This window comes from Camelus dromedarius, chromosome 4 (genome assembly GCF_036321535.1).
Source record: "Camelus dromedarius isolate mCamDro1 chromosome 4, mCamDro1.pat, whole genome shotgun sequence".
Taxonomy (NCBI): Eukaryota; Metazoa; Chordata; class Mammalia; order Artiodactyla; family Camelidae; genus Camelus; species Camelus dromedarius.
In genome coordinates, this window is record NC_087439.1 from 44,225,525 (window position 1) to 44,239,924 (window position 14,400).

Consider the following 14,400-nt stretch of genomic DNA (forward strand, 5'->3'; position numbering starts at 1 on the left):
TCTTTCTTTGATGGTAAGATAAGTATAGATTTTTTTTTCCAAATGCAATTAAAAGTAATCTATGCATGCCAATGTAAATTAATCACTTCCTGAAACTGGAGTTTTCTTTCCTATTAGCAGCTTAATTTATGACTAATGGATTTCTAAATGTAGTGGAGCTTTTATTCTCATGCTGTCTTTTGTGACCCATGTTTTGTTTTTAATCGAAAGTATCTTTATAATCTAGTTGTTTTGGTGCCTAAGTCTTCTTGGAGATGGTCCTTGTGAGTTGAGCCTTGTTTCCAGGGGCCTTGGAGTGAGGGCCATTTTTACATATTTCCTCAGTCACCTCTGCTTAGAATGGAGTAGCCGTTCTCAGCTTTTCCTTTCTCCTGTCCCCACCCCACCCCACCTGACAGAGGTGATGTTTTCCTGCAGTCTCTCAAGTTGCAGGGGGCAGTGGATTCCAGGGTTCTCCAGTTGGGGAGTAGTGATGACACAGAGGATGAGATATGGAAAAGCCCAATTCATCCTGATAAACCTCCCAGGAGACTCAGCCAACTTCCCAACCCACCTCTTTAGAGAACACAGGTGATTAGCTTGGGAAACTGTCTACAAAGCCAAGCAAACCACCAGTTCCCTATTGCCACCCCACGTAGAAGATAAGTAACGGTGTTCAGTTACTGAAAGGTCTTAAGGCCTGTTGGGTGAAAATATTTAACCACGATTTAGACATGGAGCAGGAGGTTCAAACTATTTTAATTTTTAAAGCAGTAGAGAATTTCATTAATTCTTCCTAAATTACTTTTTTGCTGGACTGTATAATTTTGTTTTCATCCTTGATGGTAATATGTAGACTTATATCCTGGTGCTTTTGCTTGCCATCCTCATGACTTAGTCATACTGAAGGGAGGACTGAAGAGCCCAGGAACAATGGGAGCCCATTCATGCTGATCTAGTCAGTAGATTTTCCTTGGGAAATGTTTTAAACTAGACTTCACCCAGCAAGTGCCCCAAATGCCTCCTGCTGCCATTAGTTGTTATGTAGTATGAAAAACAAAATTTCTACTTGATTCTAGCAGATGGAAAAGGAAAACAGATTAAATCATAAAATGATGCATTACAAAGCCAGATAAGAATGATGTTTCAATGATCAGAGCTAGTGGATAGCTCCATTAGTATAGTTAATTGAGAGCTGACTTTAAGTGATTCTCAAAGGGAATGTGATCATCAGAGAATAAATGACCCATTTGTACCAAATTCCTATAGTGCCATTCCAGTAGCACAGTCTGTACTTTGCCAGTAAGAGTGGGAGTCATGGTCTAGTACGTTCCCAATAGCCAAAGGTACCCTAAGGAGGTCAACAAGTCTGGTCCCTTGGGATGCCTAAATTCACCTCCATCCCTTGATAACTGACTTTGTCGCCCAAATGTGTGTCTCCAGTGAAGAGGAACTTATTACCATGGCAATGTCCCTATCCTCTTTGATTTTTTCAAATATTTGGATCTTTTTTCCTTCGTGCTTGTACTTCTGAGCATACTGTACCTTAAGGATTCCTTCAGAGCTGGCTGCACTCACCTTCTTGTATTCTACAGGTGTCCAAGGATGATCGCAGTGATATTGAGTCTAGCTCAGATGAGGAGGACTCGGAACCTCCAGGGAAGAGCCCCCACACTGCGACCACCACCAATGGGACCAGTGGTACCAACGGGTATCTCCTCAGTGGCCCTTGCTCCATGGATGATTAATTACTCAAAACTCCACATCCCAAACAAAGTGAACTGTTTGTTCCTGGAAGTATTTAATAAGTTGCAAATGCAGTTCCTTTCATAATAGCTCAGCACCAGAAACAAAAATTAGGATTATCAAAGCATTTGAATAGTGCATTGCCATATGTCCTGTCTGTGAATGAAGAAGAATTACCATTCTCTATACGTAGGCATGCTGTATGTAATTGACACAAGGGAACAGTATTTGCATTTGTACTGTCTTAGAATATTATTTATTTTTTGTATTTGTTTGTAAATTTGTGGACAACAGAGAGTTTCCTCACTTCTTTTACTCTCTGGGTTCATGACAGTGAGGGAGACGCAACACTTGCTTCTACCCCTTTCTGTTGCTGTAACCCAGTCGGCTAGGAGCATCAGCTTAACTTGTCACTTAGAGCAAGCAAAACCCAGTGCAAGATTCTGGTACAGCTCCAGATAGGTTTGCTTTCTTTGTGTTACAATTCCCATTTTGAATTTCCTGTATAGTCTCAGTGACCTTCCTCCCAGTATAAAGTTTCAACAGGATAAGTGAGGTGTCTTAATTGTCACTCTTCTGGTCAATTAGCTGTTCAAATTAGAGTATGGTTATTGGAGGACTTAATTTTTTTTTTGTATTTAATTGCTTTAGAATAGACTTCATTTCCTGTGCACACAGCTAGGATTTCTTCATTGAGAATGGTAGTTAGTTGGAGATTAACTTTGTAGGTTACAGAGATTTTTTTTTTTTTTTAAATTCTCTATTATGGAGTCAGTGCTCTAGCTCTGAAGGAAGACTTTTGCTTAGGGTCATGGTTACAAACAACAAAATCACTCTTACAACTGAGAATGTGTCCCATGATCTGAGAATAACAAAGAGAGCAGCTGATTTCAACCAGATTTTACCACTGACTCTGTAATTAGTGCAGTCTTTTGTCTTGTCATAAAAAAAGAAACTAAGTATATTTGGGGACAGAAAAAGGAGACTTCCAAGAGTTGGCCAGAGGCACCTCTAGGGCAAAGCACTTTATTGCAACCAGCTTCCAAGAAAATGCCCTATCTGGTATTTGATCTTGATGTTTTTATTTTTCTGAGCAAAATAAAGCCAATGGGAGAAAGACTGTTTCACCCTTTGTCTTGTCTCCTTAAACATAACCCATAACATAAGAGAATTTCGTTGCTAGAAACTGAGCAGTGTTACACTCTAAGTCCTTTTGTTTGCTTCTTTGAAGACTTGCTCAGTTTCCAGGAGCTTTTATTCAAATGGAGCTATTTCCAGAAAAACAATAAACATTCTACTCAGCGGTGATTGAGAATTGAGAAAGATTACTGGGAAAATAAGTTTCCATGGTCTCCTACAGGGCAGAATTACTTACATGTAGATAAGAAGACCATACACATAAGCCAAAGATTTTATCTCTTTTCTTCCAACTTTCAGTAAGAGGGAGTAAAAGGTATTCTAAGTACTTATTTCATAAATCAGAAAGCCCATCATCTAAACCACGAGTCCAAAACCACAATGCAGTGATAAAAATGTACGAGTCAGGACTAGTGAAGCAAAGTACTGGGGAGGGCACGTCCTGCTCAAAGCCATTCATATTCAATTCGACTCTTTAAAAAAGTTGATATAAAGCTTTGTGCCCACAATCCGCAATGTGAGAGTTAATCTTTAGAAGAATACTCCCAAACAGAATCCTCATCCTGTAATATTAAATCTCTCCCCACCTATTTACAAAATAGTATGTTTCTGGTGTGGTCCATCGTAGTAACTACAGAGGCTTGAAAATATGTCTGCTTGCTCATTGAGAAAACAGTGCAACTAATTCTTCTTGTAAAGTCTTGTCATTTTACTTCACAGAATAGGGCTGTATCTAGGAGTGTAATTGTGGATGGCTGAGTCTGTGGGACCAGTCATTAAACATCAGAAGTACTTGTTAGTCATCTGAACATCTGCTAAAAATGCAGATGCATATAAAAAGGAACAGCAAGCAGGTTATAGCTGAAAATTTTTGAGGAGGTGAAAGTTTCCTTTCTTAATCAACTAAAATATGGAACAGAAGAGTGACTCGTGCCTTGCTCTAGTGTTTAGAGCACGTCCTCTGATGGGTGAAATAAACCCGAGGATCACAAGGTGTTCAGATGCAGATCAGCTCACATTCTTTAGCATACAAGAATAATTTCAGAAGACCTGCTTGTAAATGAAAGGTTTAGAAGAGTTGCATGAAATGAAGAAAATTAAGTCTATACTTAGCAAAGACATCTGAACAATCTTTTGTTTTTCCCAAAAGTCACTTAGGAGGACTGAGAATTCTCAGAACCTCTCTGACCAATGGCAGTAACCTAACACGGTCTTCTATGTATCTATAGATTTTGATTTCATTTGACATTTTAGGGCAAAGGGTTCTTTTTGACTAATCAGTAATGGTATTTGTAGGTCCTTTAAGATGAAGAATAATATATCTCTGTCTGCTACTCTCCCATGGTGGTCTGATAAGGCTGAGAGAGAAAACATGTGAGATACCCTATCTTCTACCTGTGCCAGGCCAAAGCTTTGGAAGCGAATTTTGTAAATTCAATTGTAGATTAGTGAGAGTGTTGTTTCTCTTTAATGAACTTAGTCTGTGTTGATACCTCCTTCCTCCCAGTCACATTCAAACCTTCCCAAGGTACAAAGGGGTATATAGGAAGGAGTCTAGAAAAAGTAATATTTTATTCTCCAGAGCTATAGCTTTTCTAGATGGCTTAGGGGGGAAAATGTAGAAAATCGAGTAGAATTTGGCCTTGGGTCATTAAGTGATATAAAATGTGTGGTCTATGTATGTACATGTATGTTTCTCAAAAAACATGATGAAACCAAAATCTCGCTGACTCATCCTTATCCATATCCTTTTCATAAAAACCATCCGCCACGTGCAGTAGAAACTTCCCACCTTCCTCTCCACTTCCTGTTCGTGCTACCACATGGCGGAGAGTGGGGGACTCCTTTCTGCCTCTTCGCCTTAGAGCTAAGACCATAAAGAGCCTAAGGCCAGCAGCTAGTTCACACTTCCAAATTTAGCAATATGAATGTTGAGATTAGGGGAGCAACCATCAGGATTTGGGGTTATTAAGCTAAATGTTGAAAACAATGCATATGATTGCAGCTTCACCCCAGGGTTTCATTAACATCCAGCTACTGCTAGGCTGCTAGACAGATGGTATCCTGAGGTACCATCAGATCATGCAACAAGCACCTGACAAAGATGAACTAGGAAGAAAGGTAGCAGCCTTCCCCAAGAAAGCAAGTAGTTGTGTGGGAGAAATAACGCTTTAATGAGATAGAATCAGGTCACCTGTAGCCAGAATGGTGGGTGAACCTCAAAATGTCCAGTTCTCTTGCCAAACTTCCCCTTCTGAGTATTTGATAGAGTTTGAATTTGAGCAAACTGAATGCTTGCACCTTAGGTAGAAAGGGTCTGAATCTTCCACTCTGTATATTTCAACCTCACTGTTATTTGGGCTGAAGTTGTAAATGAGATTTCGTTCCAGCTTACTTGAGTCTTTGCAAAAGAGCTCTTCAAGAGAGAACTTTATGGACACCCATGATTGTTCCCAATCTGGTCATGATTTTGCATTGGTAGTTACTTTTATCTGCTTCTTGGAAATGTTAATGCCAAAGTTGCCTGAATATTTGAGTATTTTTTCTTAATTTGAAGTAGAAAAAGTATATAGAATAATTCCAAAGGTGTTTAAAAAAATTCTCGTCATCAGTATCTGTAATGGTTATGTCCAAAGAGGCTTCAAGAAATCCTTTGGAAATAATAGGTTCCATGTTTACATTTCATGTGCTGTTTGAGGTCTTAAGATTCTAAGTAGCTTGCTTTTTTTTTTCTTTGTCTTTGGCTGATGCCTGCTTTGTAGATAAGTGTTAGTAGCCCTGAAATGTTTCTAATGTTCGAGCAAGAAAAAATAAATCAGATCAAAGTCAGCCTGATGAGAAAGTGATAACAAGGCACTTTCAGCTTCTCAGTAACTTGTATAGAAAGAGAAGATGCAGTTCTTGATTCTGCACTTGCTGACCAGCGTGCTGTCTGTCCATGGAAGGAATACTCTTGATAATCACAAACTGTTCATGCAAAATGCAGCAAGACTTTCTTTTTAATGAAGGTATTGTCCCCAGAGTCATTATAAGTTTCTCTTGATAAAATGAAATTGTGCCATTCTCAAGTTAGCAGATAGTTGTTAGCACTGGTTCACTGTGGCCACACTTCAATTCTTCATTAGTGATGGGCTACAAAGAGGCCCTGTGGTTTGCATGTGTGTGCATGGTTCCATCTCATCCCCTAGGGGGCGCTCAGTAGATGCTGAGGAGGCCTGGACACGTGTCCATTCTATGCGGCTGGAACTCCTCTAACATACGCTCAGAGGAAGCATACCTGGTGCTGGTTTTTATGGAGGAAACTGTATTAGAGAACATAAAACATCGTAAGTAACTTTTAATGAGATCTGCAGACACCCAAAGGAGAACCTTAGCCTTTCTAACGTGAGTTCAGCCTGAAGCCTTGGAAAGGAATACATCTTCAAATAGACACAAGCTAATACTCTGTCAGATCAAAGAGATGAAAGTTTCTGCAGGCAGATGGCACATCACACAGTATCTCCACAGGGCTAGACATTCTCAGGATTGCCCAGGAAAGAATGGGAGGGACTGTTAGCCTAAGATCTGTCTTGTTTATCTTTCACCCACATTCCTTTAAGGCTCCTGGAACTCTAAGTAAAAGGAAGCCAGAATATTGTCACTTGTCTGCTGTTGATTTCCCGATAGCCTTTGGATCAGTTGTGTGCCGTACTTCCTTCTCTGCCTGATTCCATTTTTCTTAAAAACTATGGTGCCCATGTGAGCCTGTTCTCCTTAACACAAGACCATGAAAGCTTGGCTTCCTATTTTGGTATATGTTGTGTGGCCTGGAAACCAGGGAATGACAGCTGTTGGAATGATTTCTATGTTAAGTGAAAAATTAGATTTTATAGAGACTTTTTTTTCCTCTTAGATCTACAGTAATTTTTTTAAACTGTCATTGTAAAACTACCCTTAAAAAATGACAGATTTTTTCAAGATGAGTTGCCAAAGTGAAATTAGCTCTGTAATAGGAGCAATGATGTGGTGATCTGTAGCTTTAACTTAGAGCTTCATTCATTTAAAGATGGAAAACACCCTCCAAGTTTGATTTCCTAAAGTTTCGTAAAACCTCTAAGCTCATGATTTTCCTCAGCTCTTTACCCACATGATCAGTTACCTCCGTAGCCATTTGGTGTCATGCAAGGGGGAGGTGGTTAGTTTAGGGATTTGATTTTTTTTCAACTTGCAGTGAGAAATAGGATAGGTGACAAAACCTTACTTGTTTTCTTAAGACAATTCAGTGCTTGAGCATCTCTGTCATAAATGGAATGGTGTACTGTTAGACAGTTAGAATTATTTTATGTATTGTTACTGTGTTTTGCTGATTTTTATATGAGAAGATAATTATTCATTCTTGATCTCTGGAAGCAATCATTATTATGAGGATCATTTTACTTTGGAAACACTTTCATAATAAAGATAAGTATTAAGAGTACAGTGTAAATGCCCTTTTCTGTAAGCACTACCTAGCTTGTGTTGGCAATACACTACATCTTCCTAGACAAGATTTATTTCCGGGCTCGCAGTATCCTGTGAGTTTCTTGCAAACCTCCTCAAGTCCCAGTAGTCACTATGATCACAAGAAAGGAATGTAATATTTCTATGCTAACTATAATGTCAGATTTATGTTGTTTTGTCGAGAATTTAGCTAAGCTGCTCGATGCCGTTGCCGTGTCAGCCTCCATTTTGTTTGCCAGGCAGCCTGCAGGGACCAGAAATTGACACTAGCCCCTCAAACAGGTGTATGTCCTGCATCGCAGCCCAGGGTCTTAAGCAAATGTACGTCCCTGCTGTGATCTCCCCAGTGAGCCCTTGTGATCAGCCATCTCCCCTGCCTCCCACTGCCTGTATGCCTTATGCATGCCTTAGATAAGACCTCCGGGGGGCTTAGCCAAACGTTGCTCTTTTGGCATGAATTGACCAATCTGGCCATAGCCCAGGAACCCCAAAGCACTCCACCCATGGACCGTAATAAAAGCATGTGCCCCAGGTCCTGTCTCTCTCTGTCTGCACCCTGCCTTGACCTCCCTGTATGGCCCCTCCAGGTTCGCCGTGTACTTCCCCCAGGACCTGTGAATAATAAACCTCTCTATTTCAAGTTCTCTTGTGGTCTGTTGTTGAGCTCTGTTGTTGGTTCACCATCCTAACCCTGTGCTCCACTTCACAAAGGTTAACTTAGCAAAGTCATAGCATATTCATGTTACATATATAACATAGATATGTTATGGTATTTCTTTGAATATTAAGATATAAAAACTTCAAGTTAAATTTTATGTACTACTTCATTCTGGAAAAATAGAATTTATAGAGATATCCATTCAAATATATCAGGCTGTAGTGATTTTTCCAAACTATGAAAGAGGCACTTAGGATAAACAGCACAAAGCACAACACACACAAACTGTGCCTCAGAGTGTGCGCTCATAGGAGCTTGACTGACACAGCTTCTCGGGGTCTGTGCCCCACTTTGTTAGACCTTCTCTCTCTGTCTTTCCTGTATAACTCTGTCTTTCCCATCTTGTCTTCTTCTGCTCTAAGCTTATGTCATCTAATACCTCAAGAGCCATAAAGATAGTGCTGACATTCAACCAAACACCCCCCCCACCACCAGTATTAAAAATATAAAGCAGACACCCTATTAAAAATCTTACAAATATTATAACCACCCCCGGCAACATTCTGATTCCGAGCATGAGTTATGATAATAAACTACCAAAATTTCTCTGAGGCACAAAAGGATAGGTTATAAGTAAATGCACCATTTGGGGAAGCCAGGAGCTCTTCTGGCTCTGTTAACATGACAGAGTATAACTCTACGAGCATCTCTCTTAAATAGCTGCCATGCAACTCAGCTTCTCTTCAGCCCCCTTCTTATTGCTGGACCACATCCACATCTGAACAACAGAGGCTCAGGTTCCTGGCTGCATCATTCAATCATTTAAAAATAATTATAGAAAGCCCATTAGGTGCCAAGAATTATTGTAAGCACTAAGAAAAGAAGGATGAATAAGATAGATATAATTCCTGCTTTCATGGGACTTACAGTCTAGTAAGAGAAGGGAAAAAGAAGACAAAGAAATGAGGAGTATTAGTTTACGAGGGCTGCACTGTGACAAAATATCACAGACTAGGTGACTTAGAAATTTGCCTGCCCCCCACTGCCTCCAACCCCATTCTAGGGGCTAGAAGTCTGAGACCAAGGGGTCTGCAGGGTTGACTTTTTCCTTGGCTTGCCATTCCACTGTGTAGTTTTTTTTTCCTGCTGTACAATGTCTCAGTCATGCATATACATACATATATTTGTTTTCATATTCTTTTTCGTTAAAGGTTATTGCAAGATATTGAATATGGTTCCCTGTGCTATACAGAAGAAATTTGTTTTTTAAACCTATTTTTATGTATACTGGCTTACTCTTGCAAATCTCAAACTCCAAATTCATCCCTTTGGTAACCATAGATGGTTTACTATGTCTGCAAGTCTGTTTCTGTTTTGTAGATGAGTTTATTAGTGTCTTCTTTTTTTTTTTTTTTAGATTCCACATATAAATGAAATCATGTGGTATTTTAATCTTTCTCTTTCTGGCTTACTTCACTTAGAATGACAATGTCTAGGTCTATCCATGTTGCTGCATATGGCATTATTTCATTCTTTTTTATGGCTGAGTAGTATTCCATTGTATAAATACACCACCACAACTTCTTTATCCAGTCATCCGTCAATGGACATTTATGGTTGTTTCCATGTCTTGGCTATTGTATATAGTGCTGCTATGAACATTAGAATGCATGTATCTTTTTGAATTAGAGTTCCCTCTGGATATATGCCCAGGAGTGGGATTGTTGGATCATATGGTAAGTCTATTTTTAGTTTTTTGAGGAATTTCCATACTGTTCCATAATGTCTGCACCCACTCTGTGTCTTCACATAGTTGTTTCTCTGTCTATCTGTCTGTGTCCTAATCTCTTCTTTTAAGGACAGCAGTCCTGTTGAATTAGGGCCCACACTAAGGGCCTCATTTTACCTTCATCACCTCTTTTCTTTAACCATGGATGAAATTTTTATTATATTAATCTCCCTTTTCCAACAAAAGGGGACAAAACAAAGTTTCAAAGATATCCTAATTTGGCAGAAATTTAACATCCTACGTCTTCTGCAATAAACACTGATTCATACACGCAGCCTGTTTCTGGGGCTTTTAGGGATATGTACATAGAAGGCCTAAGTGGGAAAGGTACCTTCGTCACCCCCTTTAAAGGCCCCATCTCTGAATACAGCCACCTCCTGAAGTACTAGGAGGGTTTTATTTATTTGTTTGTTTATCAATCAGTTGTTTGATTGATTTGGATGAGCCAGTTCTTAAATATATACCAGCACACCACTATCACCCATAACCTATTATGGCTCAAAGAAGTTAAGTAGCTTATCTCTGCCACTCAGCTCTCAAGCAGTAGAAATGAGATTTGACCCTAGACCTGAGTGATTTCAAAACTTAGACATATATCATCCTGGTACACTGTGATTCTTCCAGTTTGTTTCTGAAGACTTGGAATGCTCAGATTTCCAATGTACTTGAATTGTCCATTAGGCCCTTTTTTTTTTTTTTTAACCTCCTTTAATTTTTCTGATATATCTCAAATTTTTACCCCTATAGTTTTCATTCCCATTTTCCTCCTTCTCAACATTGTACTGTTTAGTGCTCTCAGCTGTGTCAGCGGCCCTTCTTAGGGAAGACTCTCAACAAATCTACTACACCAATGATTGAACTCAATTTTACAAGTTCACAGCATTGTTCCAGCCAACAAAGCGCACACCTCTTTCCCCAGCCTAACCCTGGGAGCTTGCAAGGGCAGCTGTCACCCAGAACACTGGTTTGAAAGGAACCAATTCAAGCAGGTCAGTAACTTGATACATTGCAGATTAGGATAGTCAGTAGCTTGGTCATGGAACTGTTTAGTTCTTTAGACTCCTGGTTTTTAAGAATGAGCTGAAAATCTCACAGGGAAGTACCCCTAAGGGACAAAAGGGATGGAGTGCTACAGAGAGAGGAAGTTGTAGGAAGTAAGAGATCAGTCACCAGCCCTCCTCTTTTGGAGTCATAGCAGTTATTAGATTAATCAGGATTGAACTCTTGGTTCCTATTAGTTCTGTTGACCCAGGCTGCTAGTACTACCCAGTAATCCAGCAAACAAGCAAAGTGTAGGATGCCAGGCCATTTGGAGCCATTTCACCAAAGATGAGTTCAAAAGGGTTATTAAAATTTTTCAAAGTAATTAGTGGTGGTTTTTTTTTCTCTCTCTCAGTTGAGGACACTAGGTGGTTCCGAGAACAGAGCCCTGCCATGCTGTCCCTCCAGTGCTGCCGTTTCTCGGTTACACCACTTACAAGTCATGTCTGAGGACATAGGAGACAGTTTATGCCATGCTACCTGGAAACACAGAGAACTGCAGTGCTAATGAATGCAATAAAATGCCCATCAATGTTAAGTCAGCACAAGTATTGACCACCAATTCTCTCTGAGAAATTCTCTTAGGCATTGTGAGAGGCAGAAGACAAAACTGCTCAGTTGAAGGGGTTTTCAATCTGCCTACAGAGGCAGGGCATAAGCAGTGGTTATTTTAATGAGTCAAGGTAGCTGTACAAGAAGTAATACCTGTTCTATCATGCAGATCAAACTTTATGATAAAGGTAAAATGTTTCTGAAAACTGTAACTACCTTAGATACATAAGACATTATTATTGTCATCATATAAAATATACTGTAGGATAGTGATTGCCAAAAAAGTTCAGAGGAGAGAGAAGTTGCTTCAAGATCAGATGAGGAAAGTTTTCAAGGAGAAAGCCAACAAGAACAGAGAAGATTTGGATGGATCAAGTGGGAAGAAGAAGGGCATCTGAGAACCAGTAAGTAAGACCTTTCGCTTTGCCCCCTGGCTGTTCGTGTCCTGCACCCTGTCATCTCTCACTCCATCCTCATCCCTCCCTGTGGCCTCTATGAGCCTGATCCTCGAGTCCCTGTTCTCAGAATGTGCTATGCTGGGTTAGAGCCATGCTGCTCACTCTGCCTGGAAGGCCTTTCTCCTCTCCTCTGTCTAGTGAGCTCTTGTATGGACCTCCTAAGAAAGCCTTAGTCTCTTGGAATGTGGTATTTCTCCTGGAGAGGAAAAGGCACAACCATTTAACTCCATCAGAGGGCTGATACTACCTTCCCCCATTGTGCTCATCTTGGGGGCAAAGACCTTGCTTTTCACATCTGGATCCTTAGCCATCACGCTTGCTACATAATAAGTACTCAGTAGATGCTGGTAGAAGGAATGTGTATATTTACAGAAATAAGAGCTTTAGGAAGATAAGTATGTTTTGTAAGGGAAAAATGAGCTGATTTTTCCTATGTGAATTTGAGCTGGTGAGATCCCATTAATCTGGAAATGCTTGCCCAGAATTGGAAAGAGGGGACTTTAACTAGGTACCATTATTATTTCAATTTTTCCAGATAAAGGGACAGATGCGCAAAGAGGATAAGAGCCTTGCCAAGGTCTCAGAGCCAGAAAGCAGCAATGCAGGTAACTTAGTCTGAGCTATGAGGCATTTCCTCTGTTGCCTACTGAAGCTGAACCTTGGGAAATGCCCACATTAGAGGGATCTAAGGGAGAAGATAAGCCAGCAAAGGGCTGATGACAAAGATAGAAAGAAATACAATGATGTTAATGATCGTGATAGCCTTCCCTTCTGCCTTTTTCTCTTCCTTTCCTTCTCTTCTCTTCCAGGCCTGCTCAGTCCTAAAGCCTAGGTTGGGACAGAGCAGCGTGATATCTATACCAGGTGGGGGAGTTGTGATGGCCCAAAGTGAGGTGCTGGAGGCCAGATGGGCTTATGGAGGTGTCTGCAGTGGGAGAGTACCACTGCATGGAGAATCAGGGCAGGGTGAAGAGGGTGTCCTACGAGGTATGGCCCAGCATGAGGCACTGAATCTGAGGGGGTAGGGGGCTGAGGGCATCCTTGCAGAGAGCATCCTGTCATGGGAAATCGGAGGTTGGTTACATGCAGGGGGTTGAGCAAATATATACTATATTAAGGATGATAGGGACCAGTTTCTCATTGTTAGAAAAGGGAATTACAAATACAGAGAGGGAGAAAACTGAATGAACTTAGTAGTATTGGATTAAAATTATAAGTACCCATGTAAACTCATGGGTTTCAATATATAGGTGGATATCAAAACAAATATAAATATATAACTAGAAGAGTAAGTGTATAACTGTGTATATGTGAGTGTACTTATATTCTACATTCCATAGGTGTCCACCACAGGGCCTGGACTCAGAGACTCCCCAGTGGGCACAACTCGTACCCCAGGTCTTGGTTTCTAAATCCAACCCAAATCCATTCTTCTCTAATAGGAACCAGAACTCCCTGAAGAAGTGGCTGAACCCAGGGCTGAGGCTGGAAAGCACAGGCTGGAGTGGAACATTGTGTAGAGCTGGAAAGCAGGGACGTGATCAAAGAATGATAGGAAAATGTACAAGCCACAGCCAAGGTGAACAGGGTCTCACTGGCCAAATTTAGGACATTTTGTGCATCAAAATTAATAATAGCAACTGACTTTAAGGCATTGAGTAAAATGGGAAACTGAGTTCATATAAATTGGTAAATGAATAAACTGAAATTTTGCTGAGAAATGAGATGTTTGCATAGACTAAAGGTACACCGGCAACATATTTATTAACCTCAAAGGTGAATGTAGTAATTTTACATCAAAGAAGCCTGGCAGACACTGTCTTAATTAAGTAAACGCCATCAATAATGGTACAAATGGAATCGTGAGGCACTTGTTTGGATGCAGTAAGAAAGCAACATCACTTTTGTGATATTCCTGCCAAAGATGCATAACCTGAATCTAATCATGAGCAAATATCAGGTAAGAGAACATTGAGGGGCATTCTACAAACTAATTAACTGATGATCTTCAGGTGTGTCAGTAGCATGACAGTCAAGCAAAGACTGAAGAACTGTTCCAGAATGAAGGAAACGAAAGAGATGTGACAACTGGATGCAATGCATGAATCTGAACTGGATCCTGTTGCTACGGAGACTGTAATGAGAACAATTGGTGGAACCGAGGAGTAGATGATAAGGTAACAATGAATCAATCTTAATTTCCTGCTTTTGATAGTTGTGTTGTTGTTTGGTTGAAGAATGTACTTGTTTTCCTTGTAGGAAATACGCACTAAAATATTAAGTATGAAAAAGAAAATGTTCTGTGTACTGAACTTGCAATTTGCCTGTAACTTTGAGATAACTTTTTTAAACCAATATATTTGTTTTCAAAATCCTGATAATGTCTCAGGTGAAATTTTCTGTTTAGATGCAGCAAGGTCTCTTTTTAAAAATGAGAGTGCCATCTTTGAGTTCCAAGAGCAATAAAATAATACAAAATTTTTCAGCCCATTAAAGGGAGATTTAGTAAAATAAGAAAAAGCATTAGCAAAAACTTCCTGAGAATTCTAAATTGATTGTTG

General features: G+C 40.0%; 2 protein-coding genes across 6 annotated transcripts in view; both read left to right on the forward strand.

The window, feature by feature from the left end:
* CERS6 (ceramide synthase 6) overlaps window positions 1-7,985 on the forward strand; it is a 278,288-nt gene extending 270,303 nt beyond the window's left edge. For both annotated transcript variants that reach the window (XM_010982470.3, XM_031451592.2), the window contains one exon: window positions 1,575-7,985. In XM_010982470.3, coding sequence (XP_010980772.1) covers window positions 1,575-1,727 — 153 coding nt within the window. In that variant the 3' untranslated portion in view covers window positions 1,728-7,985. The remainder of the gene's footprint in view (window positions 1-1,574) is intronic.
* A 3,608-nt stretch (window positions 7,986-11,593) lies between these two features.
* NOSTRIN (nitric oxide synthase trafficking) overlaps window positions 11,594-14,400 on the forward strand; it is a 78,972-nt gene continuing 76,165 nt past the window's right edge. For 2 of the 4 annotated variants that reach the window (XM_010982471.3, XM_010982473.3), the window contains exons 1-3: window positions 12,363-12,444; window positions 13,282-13,418; window positions 13,852-14,016. The gene's annotated coding sequence lies outside the window, so the exon portion shown is untranslated. Of the gene's footprint in view, window positions 11,786-12,360; window positions 12,445-13,281; window positions 13,419-13,851; window positions 14,017-14,400 lie in introns of those variants that run through there. The other 2 variants (XM_064484884.1, XM_010982472.3) reach the window with 2 other exon arrangements.